At 45.4% G+C, this 14695-nt stretch overlaps 1 protein-coding gene across 2 annotated transcripts in view; it reads right to left on the reverse strand.

The window, feature by feature from the left end:
• The window catches only part of Pip5k1b (phosphatidylinositol-4-phosphate 5-kinase type 1 beta), a 240508-nt gene that overhangs the window by 4719 nt on the left and 221094 nt on the right, over positions 1–14695 (reverse strand). For both annotated transcript variants that reach the window (XM_029472656.1, XM_021151691.2), the window contains exon 14: positions 4373–4487. In XM_029472656.1, coding sequence (XP_029328516.1) covers positions 4373–4487 — 115 coding nt within the window. The remainder of the gene's footprint in view (positions 1–4372; positions 4488–14695) is intronic.

The following is a 14695-nucleotide window of genomic DNA, read 5'->3' on the forward strand; positions in this document are numbered from 1 at the left end:
TGGAGGGAACTGGCTGGGGGGGGTGGTGGGGAGGGGAGCTGAATCCAGTGCTGATATCATTTGACAAAGAGCCCATGCTTTGGTTCCTGGCTGCTCTGTCATCAGCATGAAGGGATATCCCCAGCCACACTAGAGCTAAGGACATTGTGAAGCTGCAGGCTCACCAGGCCCTTTCTGTGGAAGTACAGAGAGGTAGTGCTGCTTTCTACTGGAGTACACGATGGTTGTCATGGGCTAACCTGTGTCCCTCTAAGGTGGAGGCCCCTAACTGTTAGTCACCCAGAGCATGGCCTTGTTTGGAGACAGGGTCTTTACAGAGGAGATCTGTTTAAATGAGATGGTAGATTAGGTCCTAATTCATCAGGAGGAGTGTCCTACTAGAACAGTGATTCTTAATCAGGTGGGTTGTGACCCTTTGGGTGGGTGGGGCACAAATGACCCTTTCACAGGTGTTGCCTAAGACCATTAAAACCCACAGATGTTTACATTATAATTCATAACAGTAGCAAAATTACAGTTATGAAGTAGCAATGAAAATAATTTTATTGTTGGGACATCACCACAATATGAATTGTATTAAAGGGTCATGGAAGGTTGAGAACTACTGTTCTAGACACAGGGAGTTTGGACCACAGACACACACAGAGTGGACATTGTGCAGACCCAGGGAGTAGACAGCTATCTGTAAGCCAAGTAGAGAGGCCTACACAGATTCTCTGGCAATGGAGCTAGGGACCCCACTGACACCTGACCGTGAACTAACTCCCAGTCTATAGAGACACAAGAGAAGACCTTCCTACACTCTAAAGTGACTTATTCTAGTGCTTGGCTGTGACAGCTCTAGCAAAAAGAAACAGTGGCCAGGAGCCACAAGGATTTAAAGAGTACTCTTGTCTTTAAATTATCCATATTTTCATTTTATTATATTTAATCCTACTCCCCTAAATAGGATAGGTCACAGACAGCATAAAGGAGGCCTGGAGCACTGGGTGTTTGTTGATACTATGTTACACTGCTGATCGATTCTTGGCCTTTTGGCTAAGATCAAGTGTTACACTTGCTGTCTCAACTGCAGAAGTGTTACTTTCTATGCTGGTCAAGAGGAGGCTTTTCGAGAGACTCAAGTGGATGAGAAATACATGCTGGAGTCTGAGAGGAGATGAGCCTCTCCTCTCTGTTGTGCACGATTCTAACTGTAGCCTCCAGGCCAACCTGAGTCGGCAGATGCTGGGTCTGTGGTATGCGATGCCTTTGATGCCCTAAGACTGCTGCCTGATGAGCTGAGATGCATTATGCTGGAAGAATGTGGTCAAGTGCACCGAGAGGAAACTGGTTATTGAGCCCCATACTCACTCTTCATTAGGTTTCAATAGAGCCTTCAGTCACTCCCCCTCCCCCATGGGCAGAGCTGCCTTTTTACCAGTAGGTGGCAGCAGAGGGTTTGTGGAAAGGTTACACCGATCAGTGAGTTTGTGGCTGTCAATCATAGGGGCTTGCTTTCTGAATCAGAGGAAAAGTGCATCCGACTACCAGGAAACATATGAAGCCCAGAGAGGTTGCAAGCACAGGTAGGGATCTGTCCTCACATACACTCTGGGAGCAAGACACTCTGGGTATGTTGTGTTCAGACCCAGGGCCTCTAGGAGGTGACACATTTCTGTTGCTTAAGCCACACAATTTGTGATAATTTCTTACAGCAGGAGAGTAATACAGGCCCACAAACAAAGGAAAGCCAGGCCTTCAGGCTCCTCCTCTGGACCCCCCCTCATGTACTGTCAGACTTGGTCAGCTTTGTTTATATTTTTAAATTTTATTTTATTATTTTATATGCATACGTATTTGTCTGCATGTGTATCTGTGCATGTTTGGTGCCTGGAGAGGCCAGAAGAGGGCACTAGATCCCCTAGACCTGGAGTAACTTCGGGTTGCTGGGAATCCAGCTCCATTCAGAGAGGCAGTGGGTATGCCTCCATTTCCAATCAACACCCCCTGAGGCAGCCCGTACTGGCTTAAGCAGGTAAAGATTAGAGACCCTTACTGATGCAGTGTGGCTGGGGAGGCGTCATTCACCTCCAAGCCTAAGGATTCAAGCTCAGAAACTCAGCTTCTTTTTGCCAAAAGCCCCTGCAAGTTTTCTAAGACCTCTGTGACCTAATTTGTTGAGCGTTTGTCTTGGTATTTTTCTCAGGCTTTCCTCCCACATCATGGCGTGGCAGCTGTTTATTCAACCACGCTCACTTCTTTGCCACCCTTCTTCTCATGATCAAAGGGTAGCATTAACCACCCCAAACACACCGAATAATCAAGCTGTCCGAGGGCTGCCGGTCGGCACACTAATCTCCAATAATAGTATGGCAGAGAATTGGGGTGGGGGTGGGGGTGGGACTTAACTGTTTCTTTTCCTTACACGCAGTTATTTTTGCACTTCAAACAGCCATTTTTGCAGAAGCACTTTCACAGATAAAGGGCGTGTTATTGAGAGGATGCTAATGTGGCCAGTGTAAAGGCAACGGGATTGAGTAACAGAAGGAGAGAAGTCGCTGTTGGGTGGCAGCCAACCTTTAGATTTCTCTGTTAATAAGAATGCAATTCCTTCACCTCTCACTGACAACCCATTCCCTGGGAGCCACGAAAGGGCACTCTCTCCCACTCCATTTCCCAGTGGGAATGGCTTTTTGTTGGTCCCCTCCCCAGGCAGGCTGCCTTAGCATCCCAGGGTGACAGGCAGCATCGGTGGCTGATATCCACGCGACCATCCCGCTAGGAGAACAGCAGAAGCCCCCCTTTCCCAGCAGTGCGGCCCACTCAGTTCTGTTGTTTGCTTTTCAATACCCCAATCTGTGGCTCATCAGCTCAGCATTCAACAGGAAACATCTTTGGTCACTGGATAAAGCCATCTTAAAAAACCATCTCCCTTGGATTTGAATATTTGCAAATGAGCCAGGAAGTCGAGGGGTGTACAGTGTGAAGGTGAAGGACCTCTGGAAAGCAGTGTTGGGGGAAACATTGGTAGGACCTGAATTAAATGCCTGAATACTGAATGATGAAACTGTTAGTTCTCCTCAGAGGGTCAACCATCCTTTTAAATTCCAGTTCAAGTTACAGAGAAAAGTTACAAGGCCTCCGTAAGCTCAAAGGCACAAGTTTGGGTGGATCCCTAAAAGGAAACCCAATACACACAAATCAATGTGGTGTAAGTCTGCATATTTCACAGGGTTATAAATTAAATACTTAGTTGGGATCAGTTGAGCACAAAGTGGGTTAGGATATCACTACTAAGAAGGAAACATCGGATCTTCAAGGGAAAAACCTCACAAGAGACCTCACACTACACTGGGTGACGTCACCAGAGAGAATGTCATCCCAGAAGCCTCCAGGGCCGTTCAATTAAAGATGGCTGGGATAAAAATGGTTGGGATCCAGAGCTTTTGAATTAGGTCAAAAAGAAAGGAGAGAGAAGTTGCTCAGGCCAGACTGGATTTTCTTTATCATTCTTCCATAATGTAGAGGCAAATGAAGTCACTGACAGGTAGGCAGGAAGCTGAGTTTTCCAAGTTGTAGGACAACATTAAAAAATAATAAAATATCTCCAGCAAGAAAGCACACCCCAGAACTACAAATTAATGGTGTCAAATGTTCTAGACGTATTGCCTTAAAGTTTAAGTGAACCGTAATGGTGTGTGTGTGTGTGTGTGTGTGTGTGTGTGTGTGTGTGTGGTTAATGAAACTGCAGAGTTTGGGGAATGACTGTCCCTTCTTTGGAGAGCCAACCGTGTGCGACTGACTCCCTGTGATTCAGAATGAATGAGCCTGTTCGAGCTGCACAGGGCCATCAAGAGCATTCAAGAATCCATTTAATAGATGAGAAAACTGAAGCCCAAGGAGACACCAGGAGCTGGCTCCTCTGAACGACAACTCATCAGGCTTTGCAAGAGGGGAAGAGGGTATCTTCAAAGCCTAGACAAGCTTGTAGGGACCACTAGCAGGATCCTGGGTTGCTGAGAATCCAGCTCTATCCGGAGAGGCAGTGGGAATGCCTCTGTTTCCAATCAACACCCATCCGGGGCAGCCCGTACTGGCTTAAGCAGGTAATGATAAGAAACCCCACTGATGCCAAGTGGCTGTGCAGGGTCACTCAGGGGACTTTTCCTCTGGTTATATTTGCTGAGCTAGCATTAACCTACCAATTCTTGCCAACATTGGAACAAATTATGGGATGACATGGCTTGGGAAGACTTGTGTCCTGTCGAAGGGACAGGAGGCAAGCATATCTCTAAAAGCCCCAAGCATGCCTGGCTTTAGTCTTGGGTAAGTCAAGGTCCCAACCCATTTGCAAACAGGCTGCTGAGAGGAGTGGAAGAAAGGCACTCACTAAATAGACGTCCAGCACAGAGGCGTCATCCTGCAGGTCCAGGGTGTTTGGCTCAGCTGTCAGGTAGATGGTCCCCTCTTCCAAGGTGAAGGTTGAACTGGAAGGTAACCCTTTGCTGGAAAAACGGAAGTGAACAGTCAGTTTGTGGCCTGCAGAACGGAGCCAAAGACAGGATGTGGTGGTGGATTCTGGCCTTTTTTAAAATTTATTTTTAATTAATTTATTTTTATTTTTTTGTGAGTCATCCTGAAAATGTCACCGTTTAGGTTCACATTTAATTTTTTTATTAGTAAGTATTGTTGTTACTTTAAATAAAGTGTTATTAATAACATCATTCCCGCCCCCTAACTCCTTACAGTTTATGGTGTTTGCATGAGGTGATTTGAGTCCCCTGTCTTGTGAATCGTGGCTCCTGGGTATCTAGAAGCCTCTGCTAGCTCTGATTTTGAGCGGTTGGTTTTCACTTCTGACTCTGCCCCTCTCAGGTATCCTTACATTGATAGTTTACAAAATAGAACGTGGTGGTGGGGGGCAGCCCTTCCTCTTTCCTCCCTCCCTCCCTGCATTCTTTTTCCCCTCTCTTTCTTTCCTTCCTGGTTGTGGACCTGAAAAGTTCAGCAGCCTCAGTGGTTCTCGGCTTCACTGTACATCAGAGGCTCTGGAGGGCTGGTCACAATGCAACTTCCTGGACTTTTCCATTGGGATCCACGAAGCAAAGGATCTAGGGGTAGAGTCCATGGATTGAATTTCTGACTAGGTGATGCCCATGCTGAGCTGGTCCAGGGACGACGCCTGGAGTAACAACACAGAATGATGCTCCCATGGGCTCTGTGAGCATCTCCTGCGTGGACTCCCTAGGGAAACACTAAAAGCCTGAACAACATAGGTAGCTGGCATCAAAGTCACAGAGATCCATTTGCCTCTGCCTCCTCAGTGCTGGGACTAAAGGTCGAGCTGGTCTGTTTTGACAGTATTTAAATTGGGTATCAGCCAGGGATGCGCAATTATCCCTCCACATCCAAAATGAAAGTAAATTTTTTTTTTTTTTTGAGACACGGTTTCTCTGTGTAGTCCTGGCTGTCCTGGAACTCACTCTGTAGACCAGGCTGGCCTCGAACTCAGAAATCTGCCTGCCTCTGCCTCCCAAGTGCTGGGATTAAAGGCGTGTGCCACCACGCCCGGCGAAAGTAATGTTTTTAAGCAGCTGAAGTTTCCCATGGTTTTCAAGGGCAGAACGCTAGATACAAGAGGGTGATACTGGTGTTGGGACTGTGGTTAAAGATCTGGTTATCATACAGGTGTAAGGAATTCCATCTACAGTCTTCCTGCGCAACAGGTGTTTGTCCACTGCCACTTAAAATAATAAAATGTGAAACATGTAATTATGAAACATAAAGAGATAATGCAAGAATAAACCCCAAGTTTAGGCACTGTATCCACAGCCTACAGCAAATTGTTTTATCCCTTAATGATGCTCCCTCCACACAGAAGAATAAGAAGCTATGTCTCCCAAAGGGTTTAGCTCAAATGCTAATAGAATGTCCACTGGGAAATAGTCTTCTTCTTTTTCTTTTTCTGCACTACTGTTAATTTCCCAGGCACCCATCTATTTGTAATCAATTTATATTTTCTCAGCCTATGAATTTTCTAGGTTCCGTTTTTAGGAGTTACTTGTAAGCAAGTGAGGGCATCTCTCTTGGGAGAAAGGCTCTCAGAATCTAGTGGCAGGGTCAGAGTGTCCAACCATTGCTTGGACTAACAGAGGGAAGATCCATTTAAAAACAGATGCTACGTGACTCGGTTTGGGAGCCTGGCAGCCGGCCTGGGTTCTGTATCATCGAGTTCTGCCATTCTTCCGTCCATCTGGACCTCCTGAGGTCCGAGTCGTCTTGTCTAATGTGCAACCAGGGAGTCCACACAGGGGTCGGCATCCATTTGGCTCTGTTTTTGTCTCATAGAAGCCTTAGGAGGTCCTGGTAGCCCCTGCCACTCTGTTCTTGATAATCTCCAAGCTTCTCACAGATGAGCATACGCAGGAGAACTCTTGTCCTCGTGGTCCCTCTGGCAGCGGACATTTACGGTGCTTTGCTGCCATGAGGGCTGTTGTCTCGCAAGTGATGTCAGTTTGGCATCACACAGAACATGGACTGTGGAAACTGTCATCAGTAGTTCCAAAGCCTGGAACCCTGACTTCTGTCTGCTGACCTACTGAGTGTTCTTACAGTGCATTCTCATGGGCACATCTGTCCCAGGGAACAGATGGAACTAGCCACAGTGTCTGTCTTTTAAAAGTCACCTTTTCACTGCCTTAATAGCATCACACATCACACGGCATGTGAGTCAGGGCAGGATTCTAGGGCAGCAGCACCCCTCCTCTGCCAGGAAGTCCCCATCAACATCGCTCTTTTTAGTTTTTCGGGTGAAATTCCTTTTTAGGTTTATTTTTATTTTATGTGAATGAGCGCTTTGTTTACATGTCCATGCCTGATGTCCTTGGAAGCCAGAAGAGGGCATCAGAGTCACAGGAACTGGAGTTACAGACCAGACACTGTGAGCTGCCAAGTGGGTGCTGGGAATTTGCCAGAGCAATAAGTGCTCTTAACTCCTGCCCAACCCTCCAGTCCCCTTCACATCTTTTCATAAACCTTGGAATAAAAGACTCAACCAAGGCATCCCATGGATCCCTAGGGAGGACATGTACCTGCTCTCAAGCTGTTTCCTGCGAACACCGGCATACACACATACACATACACATTATATATATGATATAACATATATAACATGTAACATATTATTTATACATATGATATGTTATATACATAATACATATATGTAATACATGTTTACATATTATAGTATATGTATAATTATAATATAACATACAAGTTATATCACATATATTATACGTACACATGTATATTAGAATATATAACTTATGTTATATATTGTATGTATATACTATTTTGTAACTACAAATTATGTTCATGTGTTTTAATTCCACCACCCACACATCATATATCCGTTAGCCTTCCATATCACTCCATCTTTACCTTCTCTCCCTTTGTCTTCTGTCTCTCACTTTGTATTGGATACATAAAAGATAAATTTGCGCCCACTTCATAATGGCTGCTAATGCTTATATTCTATCAATGATAGAGTCTATCAATGACACCTAGAATTTTTTTGTTTCCTCCATGAGTTGCCTCCAAAATTAGAAAATAGGTATTCAGAGTTCATGGTATTGAGACTATGTAAATACTGCCTAATGCTGGGCCAGTGGCGAGTTAGCATTGTATTTTTGTCTCTGGGCACAGCGTCATGATTGCTGGGCCATGCCAAGAAAAATGTTGTTGGTCTCAAGGTTACTAGGCTCTGTGGAGACTCTGGCTCCCTCTTCACTTTTGCACAATAAATTCATGCCACATTTCAGGCTGCCCTGTGTTACAGAGTTCTTGTCTTTTAAAGCTGGTTGCACTAGGGGGAAAAACCCCAAGGGTTTCTAGCAGAAGGGCAGAAGCTGAGCCCAGGCCCTGCTTCTGTGATGGCCCAGTACGATGCAGGGCAGGTCATCACCTGGGCACAGAAGCCTGGCTCCTCATCTCTAGGGGAATCTTTCCAGCCCATCTCACAAAATCACTGAAGGGACCAAGATAGGTCAACCAGAAGGAAGGCTTCTCATTACCAACACTGGGGAGCCGCACCACCTTCCAGCTCTGGAATCATGCCTTGCCCTTTGATGAGGTCTCTGCGTGGATGGATTTATCACAAGTGCCTGCAAAGGACTCCTGTTTTGGTATTCGAAGCTACTGGAACACTAACCGATAACACTGAGTGGAGAGCTCTCCTTACAGGGAAAACCACAAATACAGCTGAAACTCACTTGGTGGCTGCCAAACCTCATTCAGTTCTGAAGCCACATGCTGCTTTTGTTCCCGTAAAGCCCAGGTGGGAAGGGAAGGTCAAAAATGCCACCCTGAGCTGTACTCTGATGGGGGAGGGAAGAGGCTGTTGCTTTTCTCAGGGACTGGCACCAGACTTCCCATTGCATGCTGGGAGATGTCCTTGTGCAGTAGCTCATGTCCCCCCAAGACAGAACCCCAACATGCCGAGCTTTTCAGCTGAGAGAGGAGGAACGTCCACGGGGTTACCCAAAAGACCCAGGAGCTTGGGAGGCTTTGACAGTGGCTGCAGCATCCAATGCTGCCTGCTGTCCACACTCCTCATCACTTCTGCCTCTAGGAGCACAGCCTTTCAGAGAGTGCCTGTCTTTCTCCCTCTGCAGTCAGGAGCGAGGCTGCTGTTGTTCTTCAGCTCCACACCTTCTATTTTTAGGCCTGGAGACCGCCTGTTTCTAGCCAGAGTGCAGAGCAGCAGGCAATCTCAAGTACTGATTGATGGCTGCCGGCGACTGCGACTGCAGGGCATGGCATGGCTTAACCTCCCTGTGTCCTGGGCATAAAGCCTGCTGCAGAGACAGCACAAAGCTGAGGCTGGGAACTGACAGACCAAAAGAGAATGGAACAGGAAGGGCCTGCTGTTTAGAGAGCTGGCCTCAGAAGCTAGCTGCTTCCCTCTGAGAGGAGCCAGCACAGTGTGGATGGTGACCCTCGGGGAACTTCACCATCTCGGAGGCATTTGTCTTTCTAGCAGCCCAGCCCAGCCCAGCACGGACAGACACACATGCACGCACATGCCCATTTAAAGCTGGTAGTTAGTTACATGGCTGTGATTATCATGTAATACATAGTAAAGATGACCCTGCTAAGGTCAAATCACTTGCTCCATATTTTGTACCTTGCAGCCTAAAGTATACATTGTTTAAACACAGGTCACCTGGATTTAAACCCAGGCCCGACTCTGGAGCAACAATAAATAAATTCTGTCTTAATCCATCCATTTGCTGCTGAGAATCAACCCGTCTCGTGTTTCTAAGAGACTTGGAGTCCCAGCAATAATGGTTCCACTAGTAAGGAAGAGCAAGAGAAAAACAGGGAAGTGACAGACTGTTCTGAATGACATCTTTATTATTGGGTCTTGTCAAAGGCAGCAGGAGTAAATGATGTTTTTCAGTTTTTAGAGTATTAGGAATTAGGCCCAGGGTTTCAAGAAGGGGACATAAGCAAGTACCAGTAGACTATGGACCACCTCAGGATGGGTATATAGATGCTAAAACCAAAAGCGACTGCTCACAGTGGTGCTGCACACCTTTTATCCCAATACTTGGAAGACAGAGACAGATCTCTGGGTGTGAGACCAGCTTGGTGTACAAACTGAGCTTCAGGACAGCCAAGACTACCCTGTCTCAAAAAACCAAAACCAAACCAAACCAAAACGAAAACACAAACAAAAAACTTTCAAGAACAAAAACCCAAAGGCACCTCCCTACCCCAGCCTCATCTCCTATAACACAAAAACATTAATTGAGATAGAACATAAAAGACATGGAAAAGTGAAAATGACCAAGCTCCCTCGAAGCAGAAAGAGCACAGACAGACAGACAGACAGACAGACAGACAGACACACTGTACTGTTAGTTTTATGACCTTGAATTCAGGAAGAGGGAGAGGTAGAAGGGAACTTCTGCTCCACCTTGGCCTTTCATGGCTACCAGTGAACATGAACAAGTTTGTCACAGCTCATTGAGTGATTTGCTGAAGATCTCAGCATTTTACAACATATACTTCAAGTACAAGGTGTGGTGGCTCTCACGTGCACTTCTAGCACTCAAGAAGCCAAGGCATGAGTTCAAGGCTAGCCTGATGGCATACTAGGTTTGGAGCTGGCCTTGGTTACAGAATGAGACTTTTCTTAATAACAAAACAATCAATCCCTCCCCAAATTACATTTCAATAATGAATTATCAACATTAAAACGTTTCTACTTTTTGATTTACAAAATCATAAACCATTCGAATACATATTGATAGCCCACTTCACACCAGGTACGACATTAAAAGCAAAAGGTAAGTTGGCAAATAGTTCAGACATGGCTAGGTCTTCAACAGAGCAAACTTTCAAGAGAAGATGGGAGAACATTTTAAATGTTGATGGATACATGTGTGCGTGTGCACACAAAGACACACACAAACAGACACATACTCTACATATGCCCACTGCAGAATATTATACAGCCTTGAAAAAGAAGGAAATCATGGCATTCATGATCACACACATAGACTTACTGGGTGTTATGCGTAGTGAAATAAGACAGACATAGAAGAATGAATACAGAATGGGTTCACTTTGGTGCAGAATTTTAAGATGTCTAACTCATAAAACCAGAGACTAGAACGATGGTTTTTAGATGTAGGAGGAAAAGGAAACATGGAGAAATGATGCTACTTAAATGGTACCAAGGTTTGGCTAGGCCAGATGAGCAATTTTTAGAGACTCAGTGCACAGCATAGAGGCCAAAGTTACTAATACTTCATTGTATACAAGATTTGATAAGAGAACTGACCTATCTTTTCTCCACCTCCAAATCTAACCATGTGATATCATGGGCATGTAAACTAGTTTGATCATAGCAACAGCATTCCACAATGTAGACACACATCACACTATGATGGTGCATATTTAAAGCACACATCATTTTTACTTGCCAACAATACCTCATTAAAACTGGGGAACAAAACACCCAAACTAAAAGAGTTTGGGAAATGTCTAATAAATGAAAGCAAGTAGCTACATATTTTATTAAAACATATAAAACACAACCTTACAACCTGCAACCAGTCCAAGAATAACAACAACAAACCAAAATGTATACTCAGCTATTAAATTAATTTCTATCACATTTAGCAACATGGATGTCTTACGTTATCTAGGAAAGTGTGTTCTTCCTAATGATCAGATATGACTCCTATATGGCCAGAGTCATGTCTGTGGTGCTGAGAGACAGTCTATTTGAGTGGGTCCCATAGGAGAGGCTTAGAAGTGTCTGATACACTGGACACTCAGGTATTTCCCCAAATACCCCAGAAGGGAGGTATTCTCCAACAACAGGCATGATCGCCCTTCCTAGGTAGAAATAAGATGCAAAGGCAACAGAAGAGGTGAAAGACCTTTTGCATGCAGTAGGTCACATGGAAGAAGAAGCTAGAACGAGAGTCCGGGTAGCTGAGCTCTGGGGCCGAGCACCCTGAGGGGTTGAGTATGCCAAATTGAGTAAGATACCGAACCATCCTGAATCCCAGCTCTCCTCCTCTGTAAAAGCAGCAGCGTATGGATTTAATGAGGTACTTTTTTGTTGTTGTTTTTTTGTTTTTTGAGACAGGGTTTCTCTGTGTAGCCCTGGCTGTCCTGGAACTCACTTTGTAGACCAGGCTGGGCTTGAACTCAGAAATCCGCCTGCCTCTGCCTCCTGAGTGCTGGGATTAAAGGCGTGCGCCATCACTGCTCAGTGATGAGGTAGTTTTGTCTCCCTAAGAACTTTGATCCTTACCCTTAGATGTTCTGTCTTCACAAAGTGTGAGATTAAAGTGGCCTGTCAGAAATACAACATGCTAAATTGAGAACACCTCTTCTTGGCCAAATTGAAGAAACACATAAAAGTTTAAGACAGGTGAGCAGGACGTGGCTCCCAAGCTAGGCACCATCCCTCCTCTGGTTTATGCCACAATGGTGCAACTTTCCTGGGTGGCACTTTGCAGCTTGCTTCTCGGTCATCTCTGTAATGTTTCCACCAATCCGGAACATGCACGCTTTCTTCTGAGGTGACGTCACAGGCCAATGCACCTCTTTAACTTTGTATGTTAACAGTCTTAGCCCAGTGCATCTCAGAATGTGACTTTATATGGGCACAGGACTGTTGCAGATATAATTTGTTGAGATGAAGTCATCGAGGTGGCCTGTTTCAACATGACCTGTGCCATTATACAAGTGAGAAATCTGTAACACCTACAAGGAAAACTTCACATGGAGATAAAGGCAAAGAGCTACAGCCCAGGAATGCCAAAGCTTGCCAGCACACTCCCAGAAGCCACACAAAGACCTTGGACGAAAGTGGGCCCACGTTTCTTCACAGTCTCCAGAAGCAACAGACCCTGCCAGTACCTTGGCTGGGGACTTTTGGTTCGAAGAAATGAGAGATGACACATTTCTGTCATGTAACCACCACGGGGTCAGTGGTACTTTATCTGGCAGGCTCACACAGGAGCCACAGGGGGGTAAATGGTTAACATCAAGCCAGGCTTCAGCAAATGGAAAGATTCACTAACTCTCCCTCTTTCCAGAAACTCATAGCACCATTTGGAGGGACGAGCATTCTCTGCCCCCCCCCCCCTTTTGAGACAGGGCCTCACTATGGAGCCTTCGCTGGCCTGGAATATACTACTTAGCCTTGGGTGGACTTGAACTCACGGAGATTTAAGTACCTGAAAAAGTACAATTCCTATCCCTTGTTAAACACTATATATTTTTTGTCCTTAAAAACATAAGGCTTTTCTCAGTAAATAAAACCTAACAAAAACTTGGTGGGTTTTTTTTTTTTTTTGTGCTTATGCCTTAGACTTCAGACTTCACTCTGGTTCTAATTGTAAGATGAGGGGTTTGCACAGAGGGGGCGTCATTTATTCAGTCAATACTAAGCTTGAAAAAGCTGCTGGAAAAAAAAAAACACGAGAACAGATTAGAAGGGCAGCGTGGCTCTCAAAGACGCGGTTTGCAATTATAACGGTTCACCGCTACTGGAACACCATATGCAGGTCCGGGTTTTACTGAGCCTGTTAGCATCAAAGAGGCACAAAATGACAGGAGGGTTTCTCATGCATGGCTTGGCCAACACCACACTAATTATGGTTTCCAACTGAATAATGGGAAAATATCATGGTAACTGCTAGTCTCCGAGGTGCATGTCAAAAACCGTGTCCTGAATCATTAGGGACATAAACAGTTTAAGGGGAAATAAATTGAACAGAGCTTTGGTGACCACAAAGGGAGGGGCGCCAGCCTGCTTCCCTCACAGCAGAGATGGTCTGGCATTATGGATTGTGCTGGGAAGAATGGAGAACTTATTCTGGTTTCTGAATTATGGGTGTGCTTTAATAATCTCTGATTGTAACTCTTTAAAGAGCAAAGTGTTAACTGTGAGTTACGGATCAGAAGCAGGTGTGTTCAATCCTTTGGGGGACAGGAGGGGAGGTTGTCAAATAACCCTTCACAAGGGTCGCCTAAGACCATCGGAAAACACAAATAGATACATTACAATTCAGTAACAAAATCACAGTTGTGATGTAGAAACAAAGTAATTTTATGGTTGCGGTCACTACAGCAAGAGGAACTGTGTTAAAGGGTCACAGCGTTAGGAAGGTTGGGAACCTCTGCTTTTAAGTGAGAGGTGGCCTGGTAAAGGCAGGGAAATCTCATCTCAACATGCTGTGGCATACCTTTGAGAATGATGCCGTCTTATGGAATACGGCAAAGAAAGGGGAGGGAGATGGGGCTCTAGGGACGCTGCTGAAGGGAGGCCTTGCCTTTGTCTTTGAGGTTCTTGTGTCTCATGATCTAGAGTGGGTGCTCTGTAGTCAGGCTAGGGCCTGGTTGGTGTGTGTAGCTTTGAATAGCATGGGTGTTGGTGATGTCAGACACGTAGCCACTTAGCATGCCACACTCAAGTTTTACCTTCAGAGGGTGCCCCATGTAGGCAGATAAACAGTACTGTGCTTTGTTAAACTGTCACGCCTATCATTTTTTCTATTAGATATTTTCTTTATTTACATCTCAAATGCTATCCCCTTTCCTGGTTTCCTCTCCGAAAATCCCCTATCCCCTCCTCCCTCCCCCTGCTCCCCAACCCACTCACTCCTGCTTCCTGGCCCTGACATTCCCCTATACTGGAGTATAGAACCTTCACAAGACAAAGGGCCTCTCCTCCCATTGAGGGTGACCAGGTCATCCTCTGCTACGTATGCAACTAGAGACACCAGTCCCACCATGTGTTTTCTTTGGTTGGTGGTTTAGTCCCAGGGAGCTCTGGGGGTATTGGTTAGTTCATATTGATGTTCCTCCTATGGGGCTGCAAACCCCTTCAGCTCCTTGGGTACTTTCTCTAGCTCCTTCATTGGGGACCCTGTGCTCCATCCAATGGATGGCTGTGAGCATCCACTTCTGTATTTGCCACACGCCTATCATTTAACACTGCTCAAACACCTGGCTTCTTGTTCCATGTCAATGAGTGAGGCATTTTGTAAATATATATTTTAAGGTTAAAGCCTGTCATTGGAATTACCCCTTCTGCTCACGTATTCTATCTGCTCTGAGGAGCATTTGAGTATCTGCTTCTGAGTCGGATCTAAACGCTTGGTTGTTTAATAGCTGCCTATCT

This window comes from Mus caroli, chromosome 19 (assembly GCF_900094665.2).
Source record: "Mus caroli chromosome 19, CAROLI_EIJ_v1.1, whole genome shotgun sequence".
NCBI classification, from domain to species: Eukaryota; Metazoa; Chordata; class Mammalia; order Rodentia; family Muridae; genus Mus; species Mus caroli.